A 19,364-nucleotide genomic window follows, 5' to 3' on the forward strand; every position below is an offset into this window, starting at 1 on the left:
TTACAACAGCACTGAAAAAAGTGACGTATGTCTGTTTTTAACATGAATGACCGATTGCAGCATCCCCATGATCTTGTCATCAAAATTCAGACGCTTGGCAACTGACTCATATTTATAATGGTTGCAGTGTCCCAAGATCAAGCGATCACTTTTTGTGAACTTCTGACAAAGTCAGCCAGATTCATTTAACAACTGTTACTAACTTAATAATTGCAGTATTTACTTAACAACAGTGGTAAGAAGGTCATAAAATGGGGTAAAACTCATTTAACAATTGTCTTGCTTGGCAACAGAAATTTTGAGCTCAGTTGTCATAAATCTAAGACTACCTGTATTTGTAAATCATCATATGACATGCGGAAATTATATCTTGAATTTAAATTTCAAATCTTTCAATACAGGTAATTCTCAAGTTACAAATGTAATGGAGCCTGCCAATTACATTCATAACCTAAGGATTCATAGGAGTAAATTGAACATGATCGTTCCCTGCTTTCACTAATCAAATGTGTGGGTCGTTAAGTGCACGAGGTAACTCTGGGTGGGGAAGGCCTAGTGCTTCCAACCATCCAAGACTGTCTCTGACCCACTGAGATATCTCATGGTTTCCCCCACCCCACCCCAATCCTGCCTGACCGGGTCATTTACCTTACATAGATCTTGATGAGCGCTGTCTCCTTTCCAGCTTCTCTGCCACAATTTTGCCTTGAGCAAAGGCTTGGCAAAACCTGCAGGGATGAGAGATTACATCTCTATAGGCTCCATTCATCTGTGCAAAAAGACTTTGCTGCCAAGAACGGAGTCCAGGAGGTGCGCACACATCCTTTCAGACCTCTGTTTATGGCAGCAAAGGGCTTTCCACAAGGCCTTTGCTGCCAAGAATGGAGCCTGGGAGTGGCGCGAACATCTTTCTGGGCTTCCATTTACAACGGCAAAGGGTTGACCTCAAGGCCTTTGCCGCCAAGAATGGAGGCTGGGAGGGATGCACACCTCCCTCCGTGTCGCCATTTCCAGTGGCCTTTGGTATACAGGCACCCCTCCCAGCCTCCATTCTTGGCAGCAGAGGCTTTTTGCAATGGCAGCAAAAGGCTTTGCAAATGGAGGAAAGGCTTTAGTGTTTCAGGGCTTCCCTCTGTTTACAAAGCCTTTTACCGCAGATTTCATCCAGGCCTCCATTTGGAAAGAACAGAGGCCTAAAGTACTATGCAATCTCGTTCTACTAATCTCACATGATTTTGCGGTACTTTAGGTAGGCCTCTATTCTGCCGGGGGCAGAAGCAGCGGCAGTGGCGGCGGCGGCAACAGCAGGAGGTGGCACTCGGACGGCGCCTGCCTCTTCTGTTGCTGCTTGGCCTGGCTCTCGCCTCACCCCGCCTCACGCCTGCCTCTCCTCCTCCTCCTCGCTGGCTCTGACACGAAGGTTGGGGTGGGCACTGGGCCGCATTACGAGGCAACCTGGGCCGCATGCGGCCCGTGGGCCGCGGGTTGGACAAGCCTGCTGTAAAGCATGACCTTTGAAAAAAGTTTGATTGTCTTCCCTTCTCAGAATACTGGCAGATATTGAAAGGGGTTTGCTTTTTTCTGACCATGAGTGAGGATTCTAAAAAAAGGGTTAGGAAATCCAGTGATTGAGTTTCTATCCATGCATCTGCACTTTTTTAAAAATCTTCATTCTCAATAGGGCAAAAACAATTTAAATGGTTTCCCTCTTTCTTCTGTTTATCTCTTACATCTTTTAAATAGCATAACCTTATTCAAAGTTAAACCTCACTACTGTAACTCTAATATTGAAGATAAGTTCTGTCCCACCCTAGTAAAATATTAACTCTTTTTATAATTCTTGATAAGGACTTTACTTCCTCTTTCAGTTACCTCATTTTTATTTAATCAGTTCTCTTTCTCCTTAGTGCAACTCTCCTTTAGAATTCCCTCCCCATTTTCTGCTAGGAGGAGGAAGGAAAATTGCTTCTGATCAATGTGGATGGATATCTAACAGTCTAACCCATAAGTGGGTTTTAATGTTATATCATTAAAAATTATACTTATTTCATGGACATTTCACATCCACGCTGTAATTGACATGCTTATTAAACTTTAAATATACTTGATTAAAATAATCAAGTCAGTATAAAAAAGAAAACAGTGATACTATTACTGATAAACAGTGCATAAGCAATAATGTAAATTATATGTATATCATATGTCAAGTTTAAAAAAACCTCCAAAATCTGAATTTTTTTTGTATGTGAAACAATTTCTTGTGTAAAGTTTAGTCTATGCTTGTTCCTAATACATACTCCTATGACACCCTTATATGTAGGATGAGCACTGGGTTTTTTTCCTACTTTCTTTTCCCCATTTTCTAGCCAAAAACTTGTATTTTTATCCCAGTGCTGCTGAGTTAGCGTATAATGGTCCTGTCTTAAGCAGGAAAGCTAGCTGGGTAACTTTGGGCCAGTCACTCTTTGGCAGCTTAACCCACCTCATAGGACTGTTGTTTGAGGAAAAAGAGGAGAAAGGAGTATTATGTACTTTCACCACATGGAGTTACTTACAAGGTAATAAAGGCAGGATAAAAATCTATTAAATAAATAGCTTTGATGAGAAATTTTGTCAAAAGATTTTTAAAAGTAAAAATATGCAGCATTTATTGTTTATCTACAAGATTATTAGTATGTTTATGAGATTATATGTTCTCTAGTTACAAGTAGTCCTCAATTTACAATTGTTTGTTCAGTGACCATTTGAAATTGTGACAGGACTGAACCAAGGGACTTATGTATCCAAAATTATAGCCACTGCAGTGTCCCCGGGGTCACATGAGCAAAATTCAGGCCATTTTGGGAGTAATCACAATTCTCAGACCACATATGAGTTGGAGAACTGCAGTGTGGCCCTGGACCTGCATCAAGCCTTTTAAGGGCCTTGCCCATCCCATGCTTCACTTAACAATCACAACATGGAGAGTGGGGATTATAGTCAACAAGTGAGGCAATCATTTGGGTTCTATTACAGTCGTACGTTGGAGACTTCTTCTAATGGGATAGACAGCTGATATTCAGTTCTAAATAATTTGAATATTTAGAAGTGATTTCTTTTTAAAATGCTTTACAATTGAAGTTCTCTGTTTTTTTTTTAGACTGAGACAGCTATTGGCCTCAATTCATATCAACAGAAAAGGTAAGTGGTTTGCTATAATAGAATATTTGATTTAGGTAAGCAGTTTTTTCAAGAACTTTTGTATTTTGAATTATTTTGATAGTTTGATAAATCTACCACATTGTCTCTAATTAGTACTTTTCTAAATCTATGACAGTGGTGTCTAAGAATACCTTTGTAAGTTTTAAATTGATGATTCTACGCAGAAATACTGCAACATTGTTTTTAAGTGCCTTGGTAACCATTCACTTGAATTACTGCAATCAGAGTAAGATGGACTACTATTCAATGTAGTTTTTATACTTAAGTCCATCAAAAAGAAAGTTTCAAAGTTTGTAATGGGATTAGCTAATTTAATCATATTACACTTGTTTTTTGTTAGTTGAATTAGCTGCCAATAAATAATCTATTTCTAGGGCCTAAGAAAGGATTTGGAGACTAATTTTTAAAGTTCTGAATGGCTTACAGCTAGGGATGTGCAACTATTCAGAAGGGGAAGAGCTGCTTTGAAGGGTCTGTGAGCATTCCTCCTTAACAAACATTTCCCCTTTTTCAGCTCTCACTACAGGCACCATAGTGCCAGGAAAATACATATTTGAATTAAGGAACTGAGAACATGGTTTTATATTGTGCAACATTTCCCAAACAAGTGCATTTCTTCTCAGAATCACAGAAATTATAAAATGAATTATGTTTTATTAGCAATTAAAATTTTACCTAATAGCAAGCAAGGTTTTCATTTCTTTAAAGTTATGTGTTCAGTGACTTGTTGAACTAGCTAAAGAGCAAGATACAAAGAAAAAAGTAACAAATTATAATTAAATGACTTCAGATTAAATATGGCAAAATATTTTCTACACACACATGGGAAGAGACCCGAACACTCCAAGACCTGCTTATATATATGTATGTATACGTATATGTGTATATATGTGTATATATGCGTATATGTATGTATTAATGTGTGTGTGTGTGTGTGTGTGTGTGTGTGTATACATACATACATACATACATACACACACACACATACATAAATGGTAAAAACCTAGAGCATTAATTACACAGTAAAATTGAATTGAATTAATAGAATATTTGGCTTGTTCAAAGGAAGAGCTCATGAACAAGATTTAACAATGGCAACAAGTCATACAGAAAAGAAATTTTAGCAAATGGAACTAAGTGCAAGATTATATTTCCCCAATTCATGTAATTAATAATGAAGTAGTAAATAGCAGCTTGACAATGGTCCTTATCAAATATGAGTAAAAACAGAAGTGTTTGAATTCCTTGCCTACCTTCACCTCCCATATTAAGGTCTTAAAACTCATAACAGACTTCCCCTCATGATAACGAAATAAAAAATAACCTGAAATAAGGATATTATTTATTTATTTAATTTATATTGCCTATTCACCCATGGCTACTCGAGGCGGCTTACAGAATGTAAAACCATAGTTTAAAAAAAAAAACCAAACAAACAATAAAGTAACTAACCGAGTCTAATACTTGGCCTTTTGCAACAAATAATAAAGTACAATAGAACAAAATCTGGGGAAAAAAATCACCCTCCAACTCCTAACCTCCACCCTGACGACAGCAGATCACACAAGCCATTTTATGGGCTCCATCCCGCTCTTGGTTCCCCAGGCCCACTGGCAGAACCAGGTCTTCACTGCCTTCTGGAAGAGTATTAGAGAGGGGGCTATCCTAAACTCTGGGGGAAATGATGTTTCAGAGAGAGGGAGCCACCACGAAGAATGCCCTTCTTCTGGATCCCACCAGCTGTATCTCCCTCAGGGATGGGACCCACAACATTCCCTGCCTCCCTGCTCTGATGGGTTGGATAGATGTAGACCGTCAAGAGACAGTCCCTCAGATAACCTGGCCCAAAGCCATGAAGGGCTTTAAAGATGACAACTAGTACCTTGAATTGCATCAAGAAGCAAATCAGCAACCGATGCAGCTCCCGCAGGAGAGGTGAAACAGATGCACACCGGGGTCTGTACAAAACCATGCGGGCTGCTGAATTTTGCACCAACTGGAACTTCTGGATGCTCTTTAAGGGCAGCCCCATGTAGAGCGCGTTGCAATAATCAAGACAGGAAGTGACTAGGGCAGAAGTGACTGTGAGTAGGGACGGTTGGTCCAGGAAAGGGCATAACTGGTGCACAACTCACAGTTGTGCAAAGGCCCTCCTGGCCATGACATTGGCTCATCATTCTTGGGAGAATGGAGTATGGGTGTTTGGAAGTTGTATTTTCCAAAGCTGTTTGGGGACAATGTAGAAGAAATGAAAGAATTTGTGTCCTATTGTGGAAGTGTTTACTAAAGCTGGAGAAATATTAAATTGTGCAAATATTGCTAGGAAAGTAGTGAATATTATGTGGCCTGTAATTTGTTAAAAGGGGCAGAAATAGTGAAAAGTATAATTCTGTTCATTTTGGTGCATACAAAGGAGGGTATATCAAAAGAAGTGGATTCAGGAATCTGGTAGGGATTATTCAAGATATGTAAGTGGAGATGGGGACAAGAATGAATGGATGATTAATTAGTACAAATGAATAATGTAACAATAGTATATTCAGTGTTGCATGTAGAAATGTGCAGTTGGTATAAAATCTATTAGAGTGGTTTGGTCATACAGAGAGAAATCTGATAGTACTCCCGTAATATTTTGCAGCTGTAATGCTATAAAAACATGTTTGTGCTATAAAAAAATTCAGATCAACAAAATACAAGACTTTCAAATAGGAAAAAAAGTGCACTGTGTATAAACATGTATACATTGTGGTTAAAATAATTTACCAGTCCATTAAAATATGTTTTTAAAAAGCTATTTATGAAGCTTATATTTAAAAAGTTGAACAAAAACTAAAACCACAAAAAATGAAGTTTAAACAAAGTCTCTTAATAGACATACAGGTGCTTGGTAATTTCACTTCCTATTTATTTTTGAAATGTCCTGCAATTTTCAAAAAGTCATATGAACAGTTGCAATAAAAAAAAATCAACTATGTTCAACTACTTGGTTTTAGTGGAGTCTAAAGTTGGCCTTTTGCAACAAATAATATTTTACAGATTGCATTTGTCTTCGGTTATGTCCACGTCATAATCACAAAGTATAAAAGTGTAAATAAAATCAGATGATAGAATGGATGGAACTCCTTTTTAAGCGAATTGTTACTTAAGTGCATTTGTAGGGAAATGCTTTAGATTTAGATATTTAATTATAATTGTAATTGATATAAGATTTTACATCTGCATTCCTATTACTGTCATACCAGGGAGTATAGTGGGGCTTATTTCTGAATGCTGAGAGATAACTATGGTTTAGTACCGTGATGGCAAACCTATGGCACACATGCTGGAAGTGACACGCAGAGCTATTTCTCCGGGCACACCAGTCGTTGCCTGTTGTGCTTTTGGGTTCCAGCGTGCGCATGTGCGCTGGCCAGCTGGTCTTCACATGCACATGTGTGCCAGAAACCAGAAGACCAGGTGGCTGGTGCGCATGTGCATGCTGGAAACTGGAAGCTCAGTTTCCCGGCGCATACATGCATGCAGGGGAACTGCTCTTCCGGTTTCTGGTGCTCCCACACCAGGGAGCTGCTCTTCTGGTTTCCGGCACTCTCCCACCCGCTCACGCATGTTTCCGTTTTGGCACTCAGTGCCGAAAAGGTTCACCAACACTGGTCTAGTATAACATTTATTTAATTTATATGGATGCCCATCTGAACAAATGACTGGTTGGTAGAAAGTAATTCAAAAATCATCACACATCACCTCCATACAAAATAAATACAATTGGTAATCAATTTTTTTAAAAAGAAACCCACAAGAAAAAGCAACTATCAATATAAATACACTATCAGTGTTTCAGTAAAACTAATTCATAGGCTCTAATGAACATGCCAATAACTCCTGTTACATAATGTAAGATGTGATTTAATAGGGCTATGCAAAGCACTCAAATAGCCATATCAAGTAACTACTTTGAGGATTTTCCAAGATAGTCGTGTACTATATTACTATATGTACTATATTTTAGAAGTGTCTTCTTTATATATGAATCTGCAAAAGAACCATTTCAACAGTTTGCACAGATCTAGGATTCAAATTTTTAATTATAGTTACATTTTGAATCCCACCTGCTTTCAGATATAATTAGCATGGGTAAAGAAAAAGTGGGATATGTAAATCTCTTCAATGGCTACTAATCCCCTTTATGAGAAGTTTTTAAATTTTATAGCTTTTGAGAGAATTGATCATAACTATGGGATGGCAGTACAACAAAGGAGCCAGTCACAAAATGGCACTAGACATATTTTGTATGGTCCTCAGATAGTTATTATTTAATACTATTAAATACTTAGGTACTATTTTATATTAGTACACAATCTTTTTTGAAATTAGTAAATTCTTCACTGTAGAGATTTCCTCATAGCAAGAGTTTCCATACTTCAGTTTTCCTAAATTAACTAACAACATTGACTGGAGGTGTTTCTGCTCAGCTTTTTTATTTCAAGTATACTTAGTAAATAAAATAATTTACTAATCCAATTTATATAATTGCCCATCTCCCCCCAAAGAGGACTCTGGAGAGTGCACAACAATACATAAAGGCAGCCAATATAAAGTAGATAAAAAAATCTAAAAGCTACAGTAATAAATAACATAAAAACCAAAATACTGATCCTGGGCAGAGGGAAGACAAAAATGACCCTCTCAGCAGGGGTGAGATTCTACCGGTTCGGACCGGTTCTGTAGAACTGGTTGTTATGATTCTGTGCAGTTCGGAGAACTGGCAAATTGTGTCCTGGCTGGCCCACCACTCTCTGCCCTCCCCTCCCAGTTAGTCCTTATCACACATGCGTGACATTGCATGCATGCCCGACATCACTAACTGTGTTCTCCCCCACCGTCACTCCTTAAGGTATTTCTTTCTTTTCCCCTCCCGACAATCAGGTGTTCCGATGATCAGCTGTACAAGGATCCCCCTCACTGTCTTATGCTTCCCCCAGGAGGTGCTTTGCCCCCCCCCTCTGTTTTTTGCCTTCCTGGGCCCCAGGGAAGCCTGGGAGCCATAACGCCCCCCCCCAGGGCCTGCAAAAAAAAGTAGAGGCCACGCCCACCTAGTCACGTGGCCCGCCCACCTAGCCACACCCACAGAACCGGTTGTTTAAAAATTGGAATCCTACCCCTGACTCAGCAATGGAATCATCAGATAAATCTCCAGTTTCTTGGAATCTCCAGGCCTGGCAGCATAACCAAATTTGACTTTATTTATTAAATTTACATAATGTATGTGTTTGCTGCATTTATATCTTACTGCAATAAAAATGACTCTCAGGGTTTGCTGATAATCAAATTATTATTTTACACTTGGCTTCCCAAACATGCTTCTCAATATTTTACCCATATTTTGTTGTATCTCTTTTTGCATTATACATGACCTTTTCAAATACCAGATCTTTTCAGCCTTTTCTTCTTTTACACTGGATGAAGAGAATACAGTTACAGCAGATTACTTCTCTCTTAATATTATATCCTCTAGCTTTTGCTTGCCATTTCAGGGAGGGCCAAGGCAGATATAACTAGCAGAAATTCAGAATTCCCCAGCCAGTTATCCAGGATAGAAACTGTGTAGGCTTTTTATCTGTGAAGAAATCCTGCATTCACTGTTTAATATTTAGTGAGTATTAAAAGTACTAACATTACTTCAGTCTAGATTCATCAGGGCAATTTAGAGTTGTGTTATCTGAATACAAGATCCCTTGCAGTCTTTTCCTTGTAACAGGAATGCATAATCTGCAGATTTAAGATCATGTGCAGTTCTTCATGTAAACCTCTGCAAAAGCTGCCAGTCTGATGTTTAGATTTTATTTTTGTCTTGGCCCTTAGTACTATTTGATAGTATGGAATGTACTCTTGGCCAGTTGTGGCTCTTGGCCTTAAAATGTTATATAACCTTCTTGCATGATTGTTCAGGAAGCATTGCTGTTTCAAAGAACTAGCAAAGGATAAGCAAAAATTACTGTCCAGGTGAAACAGGAAAATGTGTGAGATTATTATTTATCTCTTTTATGTATTTAATTGATGCATATAATTTTTCTCAAAGTCTCAAAGTGGCAAACCTAAAATCCTTATTTTTCACAAAACAACCCTCTTGTAAGATAAGTAGGATTAAAGGATTGCCCCAATAACTTTCCATTGCTAAAAGTGGAATCTTTGAATCTGGATCTCCCTAGATTCAGTTAAAACCAAAGTACTGATGGCTGTTCCAGGCTGGGTTTATTCTAATCACCACATAGCTGAGCAGTGCACGAGCTAATCTTTATCTGATTTAGATGGGGATCTTCTGGAATTGATAGCAACCATCCAAGTTATTGTTAATCAAGGCAAATACATGTGGAAGTTCTTAAAGATTCAGGGGAGGAAACAGATCAATTTATTGGGTATTGAATTACAATGAGAGCCCCTTAAGTGCATATTTGATAACTACAGTAAATTAATTTCTGGATTTACCCATGCTAAATCCTAACTAAATGAAAATTCTTGGTCTTCAGAAATCTCAGTTGTTTAACATTACTGTCCAGTTAATATCTTAGGTTTAATTTCCCCTGATTCCATCATTTTGATCATGTTGATTCTTTCTGTCCTACTTGGCCTTTAATTTCTAGAACAGTTATCAGCCTTGGATAGCATCTTAGACTTGCCCACATTCTAACATTTTGCTCTTGTTCATCTGCAACCAATTTCTCTCAAGAGTGGTTATTTCTTTCACAACACATAAAGCAATTTTGCTTTTATGTTCAGTAATCTGATTTAACCAACAGGTGGCTGGCTGCTCATGGAAAATGCTGAATCACCCAGAGCCATCTAGGCTATGGGTGGGAAACCCTTTTTGTAGCCTGAGGCTGACCTTTGTTTTATTTCATTTCAGTGGCTGATCTTTTATTTCATTTTAATGACTGATCTTTGTTTTATTTCATTTTACTAGCCAGTTACCACACAGATGAAGCAGTGATATTAATTGTAGTGTGGGTGTGGGGAAGATTATTGAAGAATTATTAATGTAATATGTCCTTTTAAAAATTATATCTTAAGATACTCTTTTCTACAGCTATAAATTGAATCTTCAGGAGGTGGCAGCTTCTAAGCTAATTTTCATTGATTTCAGAAAAGTTAAACAAACTTAGAACATATGAGTATGAGAGTCTACCTGAAAATCCAGGGCTGCAGACTTTAAAGGTGAAAGTCTTAAAAAGATCCCAGAAATAAACAGTAGAGCCCACTTTTGTATAATTGCCAAGGAAATTGCATAATTGTGCATATGAAGTTCTAATGAATCCAACTTTAAAAAGTTTTTTAATTTAAAAAAATTAAACTTTTTTGATCTCCCATCTCAAATTTTCTGATGAATTCTGATGTAAACTCATATTTTTGTCTTTTAAGAAAAAACTTCTCAGTTTTAGAATATGAATGATAAAATCTTAGGTAAATATAAAATATAGTCAAGAGATCAAGAAGACAGAGTACTGGATTTCTTCATTTTTTCCAGGAGAAAATGCCATAACCATGGGACCCTTTGAAAATGCCATGTCTCATATATCTGCCAATCTTTTTTTAAGTAAATCAATCTTAGTATTCAATATTGGCATATACAATTATCCATATATTAGGTTATTTGGATTTTATAGATCAATTATTACCTGCTTTAAAATGAAACTGTTTTAAACCTTCAAAATAATTTTCATGCTTGCATATAACTAGTGATCCTTATTTTACAGCCAAATCAGTAAACCTTGGTAAAAAATGCACCTGTCCATTTATATTATTCATGAATCATGAACAGGAATGATATGGTGGCCACTAATATTGGAAACAGTGTGTTATCTCAAAATTTAGAAGACAGCAGTAACATCTCTGCCTCAGTAAGGCAGCGTTTCACACTCCTCAACTGGAAGGCTGCCAGATCTCCTTTTATTTTATGCAGACCATGCAGTGGTTATTTCTTTTCACTAATCTAGTCAGAAGGTCTCTGGAGGAACTGGCAGAATACTGTAAGCAAGACAATCTTATCAGTTATTAAAAACAAACAAGCAAACAAAGAAAGTCTTGGTTTTTTTTCCAAGAGTCATATGGCACATAGATGCTGGCAAATTAAACAGGTTATTAGTTTTAAATATTTTAAAGTGGTATTGCATGCCTTGGCTTAAAAAGACCCATAGTTGGTATACAACCACAATAGTACAGAAAGCCTCAGATGCCATCCTTAAGTTTCTATACAAGGGATGAGAATACTTCATAGCAGCAGTGATAAATCTCTCAGGCAAAATCAAAGGCAGAATTATTTTATGAGATGCAGGCAGGCTCTGCCTCCTCATTTCGCCCTTCTGGAACAAGTGCAGTCTCTTAGAGCAACTTTATAGCTCTCTTGAAGTGCCCCAAAAGTTATCCTTTGGCTGGAGACAAATATCAATTAAGGTAGAGGCAAGGGTGTATATTGTATCTTTAAAATTATGGCCCTAGAGGATTGCACAGACACCCCACTCCTCCACAATGCCTATCAATCTTTCTGGATCAAATCAGTCCAACTGAAATTATTCCCTTCTGGATTTCTCCTCTAAAATTGGATTATGACAGGGCTAAATAAAGAATCTTTGGCATAGAATGCCAGGAAAATTGAAAAGATACCAGGTTTGTTTAGCCTTAGAGTGGTTCAAATATTTAGTGATTCCTGCAAGGATACTTTCATAATTAGAAACACCAAGCCACAGAAAACCTTTTATGCTGATAAAATGCTAAATCCTCCCCTCTACTGTACTGAAGGGCAAGTATAAACAGCACCCAGTAGTATAATAGCTTTGGTCCTCTAATACAGGAGAGGTAAAAACTTGGAGACATGCCATCCTCTGTTGCCCTTTCTGTAGAGATAAAAGGTTTCCTTGCTTGGCTGAGATCCTTATAAACTAGATTAAGCCTGTGTCCAATTTCTATTAGAAGGCAATAGCCCCTGCATCATCTCTATTTTAGCTTTGACTTAATGAACAAATGAAATCTATTGCTTTTACCGCTGTTACTACTTTTATTGTTTTATCTGTACTGGTGTTATACTGACCATAATAAAGATACACAGTATATACCTACATTTCTCCATTATAATGCTGCAAGAGTCCAGGACAGGGTAAACTCCACCTCCTTCATCTTGGGACTGAGTCTGCCAAACTGTTTAGACCTGCCTCTGTTGCCATGGTTACCCAGCTTTTGACTCCGTTCCCTTCTCAGCTGGACGTGCGTCAGCTTAGCTCTCAGAGTACTTCTAAAGAAAGCTAAAATCAGCAGGATTGGAGAGGAAAAACAACTCAAACGTTGAAGAGGTGCACTCCTGAGGCATCGGTTGAGCCGCCACCATTTGTGGAGGTAGGGCTTCGGCCCTGCCTACTGTTAATTCCAGTGTCAGGGGCTCCCGACGCTGAGGCCACGATCGGATCAACAAGAGTAAGTGATCCTGGCGCAAGAGCCTAGGCTCATGCCGACGGACTTTAGCATCCCCCGCCATTGCAATTTCACTTGGCCGTGAATAAGAATTACATCCAGTCTTATATTATATTATATTATATTAAATAAAATAAAGTTCATTTTCATATTATTTTATTACAGCTTTTGTAATGAATGTCTTGTTGGAAGTTGTCTGAATAGATAGTATAATATATAATTATAATAAGATTTGTGCCTTTATGATACTTAAGCTAAATTCCCCAATGGTTCTTTTTGCTAATTTAAAAGTTGGTTGGAAATTATGAATGGAACCATTTTACCTTAAAGAACAAATACCATTGTTCTTGTTTCTCAGCATTACATTCATGAACATTCCTGCAGATTCCAGGAGTTGATTTACCACCCTTAAATACTACTGTGGCAAGTTGACCCAGTCAGATATCATAGTTAATAATAGCCACTGAAAGAAGTCTGTTCTTCTTATATCTGTAATTAGAAGTCCAACCAAGACTATTTCCATCTCCAAATCATGATATTAGCTAAACTAAAATTGATAGAAATAATTTGTGTCATCTAAAACTACCTGGAAGTGAAAAATAACCATTCTTTTTCCCAAAATGACATTCAACTTTGTTCGGGTATTTTCCCACGTCATTGTAGTTGTGCTTTTAAAGTTGTAGCAACGTTTTGGCAGAATCTCATCTGCCATCATCAGTCTGACTCACAGATGAACACTATACAGAAGCCTGATGATGGCAGATGAGATTCTGCCGAAACATTGCTACAACTTTAAAAGCACAACTACAATGACGTGGGAAAATACCCGAACAAAGCTGAACGCCATACATTTAAGTACCCGCGAAAACTTAAGAATATATATATACGGATCTTTGGTTGTTCGGGTTTTCTCCCGCGTAAGATTCGAAGTATCTAGGCAATGTTTCGATGAAGTTTCATTCATCTTCAGGCTTCTGTCCTCAGCTCTTGCTTCTCAGAGAAGCAAGAGCCGAGGACAGAAGCCTGAAGATGATGAATGAGACTTCATCGAAACGTTGCCTAGATACTTCGAATCTTACGCGGAGAAAACCCAACAACCAAAGATCCACATACAAATACCGCGAGAACCTCAGAAAACACACACACACACACACACACACACACACACACACACACACACACACATATATATATATATATATATATATATATATATATATATATATATATATATATATATATATGCACAGAATACTCAAAGGTCCACACTGGTCCCATTAATACAACATATTATATTATAAGTAATATCTTAAATTATCCATAATCTGTATACTCATAAAACTCTCATATCTATAACCTTTAACTAGATGAAATAGGCATCGCAGGGCAACAGCTTTTGAACCACAATACCTCAAATGAACTAATTTACAAAATACATCCAAAATCTGGGACCAATGACTTTCAAGGAGTTGAAATTTGGTAAATAGGTGATTGGTTGCTTCAATGCTCCTGCACTGTTTGCTGCTATTCAAAAGGTTTTTTTGAACCACAATACCTCAAATGAGCTAATTTACAAAATACATCCAAAATCTGGGACCAATGACTTTCATGGAGTTGAAATTTGGTAAATAGGTTATTGGTTGCTTCAGTGCTCCTGCACTGCTTGCTGCCACTCAAAAGTTTTTTTTGAAGTACTTCATAATGTGAGCCATAGCCTTTTTTCAACCAGATTTCTGAATGTAAGTTGTCTGTATGGTCTAAGACACTGCCTATATTTGTAGGAAAAAGATGTATTTTTATGTAAAAAATGGCTCCACTATAACACAAAATGTTTAGCTATTGTTAAAGTTAGATTATAAAATTTTTAGCTATATATCTGAGCATTAGTTAAAACTGAATGTCTTTTCTTTTTGTATAACAGTGTATCTATGTATCGAGGAAATTGCAGACCTATTCGGTTTGAACCACCAATGTTGGATTTTCATGAACAGTAAGTTGGAAATATTTTAGTTAATGTACTAAACAATGCCTTCAGAAAAAAAAAAAAGTACAAGGTTTCAGTTCTAGAAACTATTGCATAAACTTATTTTTTATTATGTCAGATTGCACTTTGTGCACATGGTGCAAAGCAACAGCTGCCATTTTTACATCCCTTGAATAGAAGGTGTGAAATAAATCAGGGGTTATATAAACGTAAAGTGTTAAGATGTTGAACTATAAGCCAGGTGACCATGATATCTAATTCTTCCTTTGGCATAAAGGTCAACTTGATGACTTTGGGCCAGCCTAACCCATCTTATCAGGTTGTTGTGTGGAAAATTGGAGGAGGAAGCATTATGTGCATACTCTAAGTTGCATAAAATAGAAGGTAATAAATCAAATAGTTGTAGTAGCAGCAGCATTGATGTTAAAAGAGCAAAAATGATAATAACATGATGTTACTGTGTTTCTCAGAAAATAAGGCCAGACCTTATTTTCTTTTGACCCCCGAAAAAATGGCTAGGCCGTCTTTTGGGGATGACTTAATTTCTCCCCCCCTGCGCACCCCCACCTAGAGCACCCCGTGGGCAGCCACGCCTCGCCACCAGCCGCTCCTAACAGCTGATCATGGCGGAGCACGGAGGGCTCCCTACCCCTGCCAAGTGCCTTTGCTGCAGACCCGGGTATGGTGCTGCTTGCAGGCCGGGTCAGCGGGTGGGCGGCAGCATGGATGTTGGCCTCAGCGGCGGTGGGGCACTTTGCATCGTGCCCACCACTGCTGCTTCCTCCACCGCCGTTGCTTTCCCTTTTGCCTGTACTGCTGCCGTGTTTGGAGTGCTGTGAATTCCTCCGCCAGCAGCATTTCAGTCACTTCTCAGGTGGGAAGTGACCTCCGTAGCTTCCACAGTTCCTGCCAGCGCTGGCGCCTCATTTCAGTCACTTCTCAGGTGGGAAGTGACCTCCGTAGCTTCCACAGTTCCTGCCGGCGCTGGCGCCTCTCTCACCAGTGCCGTCTCCAACAACAGCAGCATCAGTGGGACAGACCCCGCTGCTGATGAGAATTGCCTACCCTCCCACGGGGCATCACTTTGATTGACGACAGCTGCATCGACAACATCCTGGAAGTCAGTGAGTCTTTTGGACTTCGGTGGGTGGAAGCGCCGGCAGGAGGGTGATGCCATCATTTCTCCCCACTCCACACCTCACTTTGCTTCCCGACCCAGAGCTTTGGGTCATGGTTTTGTCCCCTGTATAGTCAGGAACTCTCCTCTTGCTCCAGCCCCCCCGACGCCCCCTGGACCTTTTCCACCTCTTTAAGTTTTTTTTACTCTCATTCCCTCCGTCAGTCCCCTAAGAATGCAGACTGGCCAGGCAGCTTCCTCTCCACCCCTCCCGGTAGTTTTAAAACGGGAATCATCTATCCACTTTGCCCTTCGAGCAGAGGCAAACCTTCCAATCCAAACAGAAGAGAAAGGGAATCATCCTACAGACCCTTAGCACCAAGCTTCCCAGAGGATTCTCCCAAAGGATCCACCCCAAAGGAGGATTCATCAGATTCACCCCAAAGGAGGGGAGTGCATTAAGCGGGTAAATTCTTAATTAAGATTATGAGACCCCTAATTAAATAAGGAAATGAGGAAAGAGTTTTATTAATGCTCTACTTTGGTGTTGTTTAATTATACAGTATAGTTACTTTGTTTGCATGGGCAGCATGATGGCTCAGTGGTTAAGATGCTGGATTTGTTGGCTGGAAAGCTGACAGTCTGGGTTCGAACCCCAAGCATCACATGATAGGGTGAGCTCCCATCTTCACCTAGCTCCTGCCCACCTAGCAGTTTGAAAGTATGCAAATATGAATAGGTACCACTTTGGTCGGGAGGAAACAGCATTCCATGATATCATGCTCGCCATATGACCACGGAAATATCTTTGGATAGCACTGGCTCATAGCTCTTGAAATGGAGATGTATAGTTGCTTACAACTCCTTTCCTTTATTTGCATACCACCCAATTCTGGAAAGCATCTGGGCAGCACCTCAGTAAAAAATATGTCTGAAATAATGAATCATAAAATAAACCAAATGCAATATCAAAATATTACACACACACACACACGCACACAAATGTGAACTTTAGGAAACTATTGGAAAACAATCTTATTCAAAGACATATTGATTGTAGTTAAAGTGTTTTAATTCAGCGAGTTTTGCTCTCTTTCAAAAATCCAGCGTGCTTTGAACATCTTGTTATAGCCTATTGTTTACAGAGTAATAGCAGCAGCAATCAGAGCAATAAATTCCTCCGACCTAGTAAATCACAGCTGCTAGTAAAACAATTAACCCTTTCCTTGCAGACTCTCAATACCACCTCATTACTTTAATCAAACACTGATTAATTCATTACCTCAAAACTTACAACTTTTGTACCTCATCACCTATATCAATGATTAGATAATCAATTTCTATAAAATATTTCATTAATGGTTTAATTGATTTATTGTTTTAATTGATTAGTGTGTTTAGTGCAAATAGTGTGATTACTGATTAGTTTAAAAGATCATGATTCATGTAATTTAATTGATTAGTAAAATCAGTGATTTAGTGAATTTAATTGAACAGTGTGATTAATGATTAGTGTAATTAATTGATTAGCAATTAGTGTAATTAATTGATGAGGCTGATTGTTGCTTAGGAAAATTATTTGACTAGAGAGATTACTGCAATTGATTGATCGGTGTGATATTGGCTATATTGATTACCCAAAATTGTTCCATTAATTAATTTAATCAATGTACCATCTTAACAAACCTACCATGCCAAGAAAAGAATCCAATGCCAAACCACAACCTAAAGAGAAAGTAATCCCCACCAATGAACCACAAGATTCCTGCACATGTCTTAAATGCTACAAAACTCTAAAGGATAATGAAAACTCCATCAAATGTTCTCTATGTAACAAATATGCTCATCATGACTGCTTAGGATTACCCAAGCAAATGATTCAATACCTAGAATCATCCAATGAGTTTCCATATCTCTGCAAATCATGCAGACCCAAACTGGATCTGTTTGAAAGAGTTGATACCATAGAAACACGAATAACATCCCTTGACACCATAGTAGCATCCCTGGACGCCTTAAAAGAAAGATTATCCAACCTTGAAAAAAAAGACACAACGCAAAAACCTGAACATCCAATAGCTACAAACCACATCTCTACCCAACAACCACATCCACAAAAAAACATAAGCCAGACAAATAATGATATCCCAATCCTCATCAGAGAAGCTGTTGAGCGTGAACAGAAACATCCAAACACCATCTTATTTGATCTAAAGGACATCAGTGATAATGATGATATCACAACTGTCCGAAACATCATCAGTGATTATCAAGCATCAACCACCACCCCTGATGAAATACTTGACATTACCCACATTGGCCGAGAGCTCAAAAACAGAGACGGCTCTGTGGCCCCACGCTTCTGCAGGGTCAATTGCAAAAATGAATCAAGCAAATGTAAATTCATTTACACTATAAATTCACTCGCCAAAACCAACACCAACCATAAGAACCTCCGTTGTCGCCCTGACCTAACCATACAGCAATGTGCCCGCTCCTGTGTACTCCGCACTGAATTCAAAAAACATCTAGACAATGGAGAGAAGGACCTGTACATTAGACTGTATCAAAAGTAAGTCACGCAACCTGCAACTCAGCTTTAACCTTCAACCACAACCCTACCTCAACTAATCCTCCATCACCCAAGACTAGGCATGCACGCCCCTAACTACCTCAATTCCAACCCTATTGCATCAAAAGAAAGTCACACAACCCACAACTCCGCATCCAACCCCACCCCATCCAATCCAACATCACTCAAAACTAGGCACGCCTACCCCTAACTACCTCTGTTCCAACCACAACTGGCCTTAAATGCAAGCTACTCAATGTAAGAAACCTTGCGAATAAAATACCTGAATTTCTCCTCTTCCTAAATATGGCTAAATTCGACATCATATTTGTCTGTGAAACATGGCTTAATGCATCTCTCCCTGACTCCATTACCACAGTAAGAGACTATCATGTTTACCGATCAGATCGTGAAATTCGTAGGGGAGGTGGTGTTGCTATCTTCTATAAAAAGTCCTTACATCTAAAAAACATCCAAGTTACCCAGGAGCTTGCTCTTCCTGAGACCATCATCTGTGAACTATCCTTAAATATCACATTTCGATTCTTACTATGTTACAGAGCACCTGATTATGACATCGAACATGTAAACAAGCTAAATACACTACTAACATGGGCAGCATCCTGCCCACACGCTTTTATCTTTCTTGGTGACTTCAATCTACCTCATATTGACTAAATGAATGTACAACTGAGCCCATACACACAACCTTCTACAATGCTGTTACAAATCTGGGACTGGAACAACTAGTAACCAACAACACTAGGCTAAACAACTGCCTCGATCTCATCTTCTGCAATAGTTTGAATTTAATTTACGGAATACAAACTAAAAGAACCCTTTTCCAGCAGTGACCACAATATGATTGACTTTTGTCTCAACATACGCCCACACAAAAATCATCACTATGTAACTATGATCTTATAGACAACGATCTCTCATCCCTTGATTGGCAATCTCTATTCACTGGATGCAATACTGTTGAAGACCATTACAACATATTTTTACTTGAAGTCAAAAGAGTCATCAAACTA

General features: G+C 38.5%; 1 protein-coding gene across 1 annotated transcript in view; it reads left to right on the forward strand.

The window, feature by feature from the left end:
• TMEM131 (transmembrane protein 131) overlaps positions 1–19,364 on the forward strand; it is a 93,424-nt gene that overhangs the window by 16,753 nt on the left and 57,307 nt on the right. The window contains exons 3-4 of the mRNA XM_087938456.1: positions 3,140–3,180; positions 14,579–14,647. Of these exons, the coding sequence (XP_087794582.1) occupies positions 3,140–3,180; positions 14,579–14,647 (110 nt within the window). The remainder of the gene's footprint in view (positions 1–3,139; positions 3,181–14,578; positions 14,648–19,364) is intronic.

Source organism: Pseudonaja textilis, chromosome 8 (genome assembly GCF_049901715.1).
Source record: "Pseudonaja textilis isolate UNSWEBS1 chromosome 8, rPseTex1.2, whole genome shotgun sequence".
NCBI classification, from domain to species: Eukaryota; Metazoa; Chordata; class Lepidosauria; order Squamata; family Elapidae; genus Pseudonaja; species Pseudonaja textilis.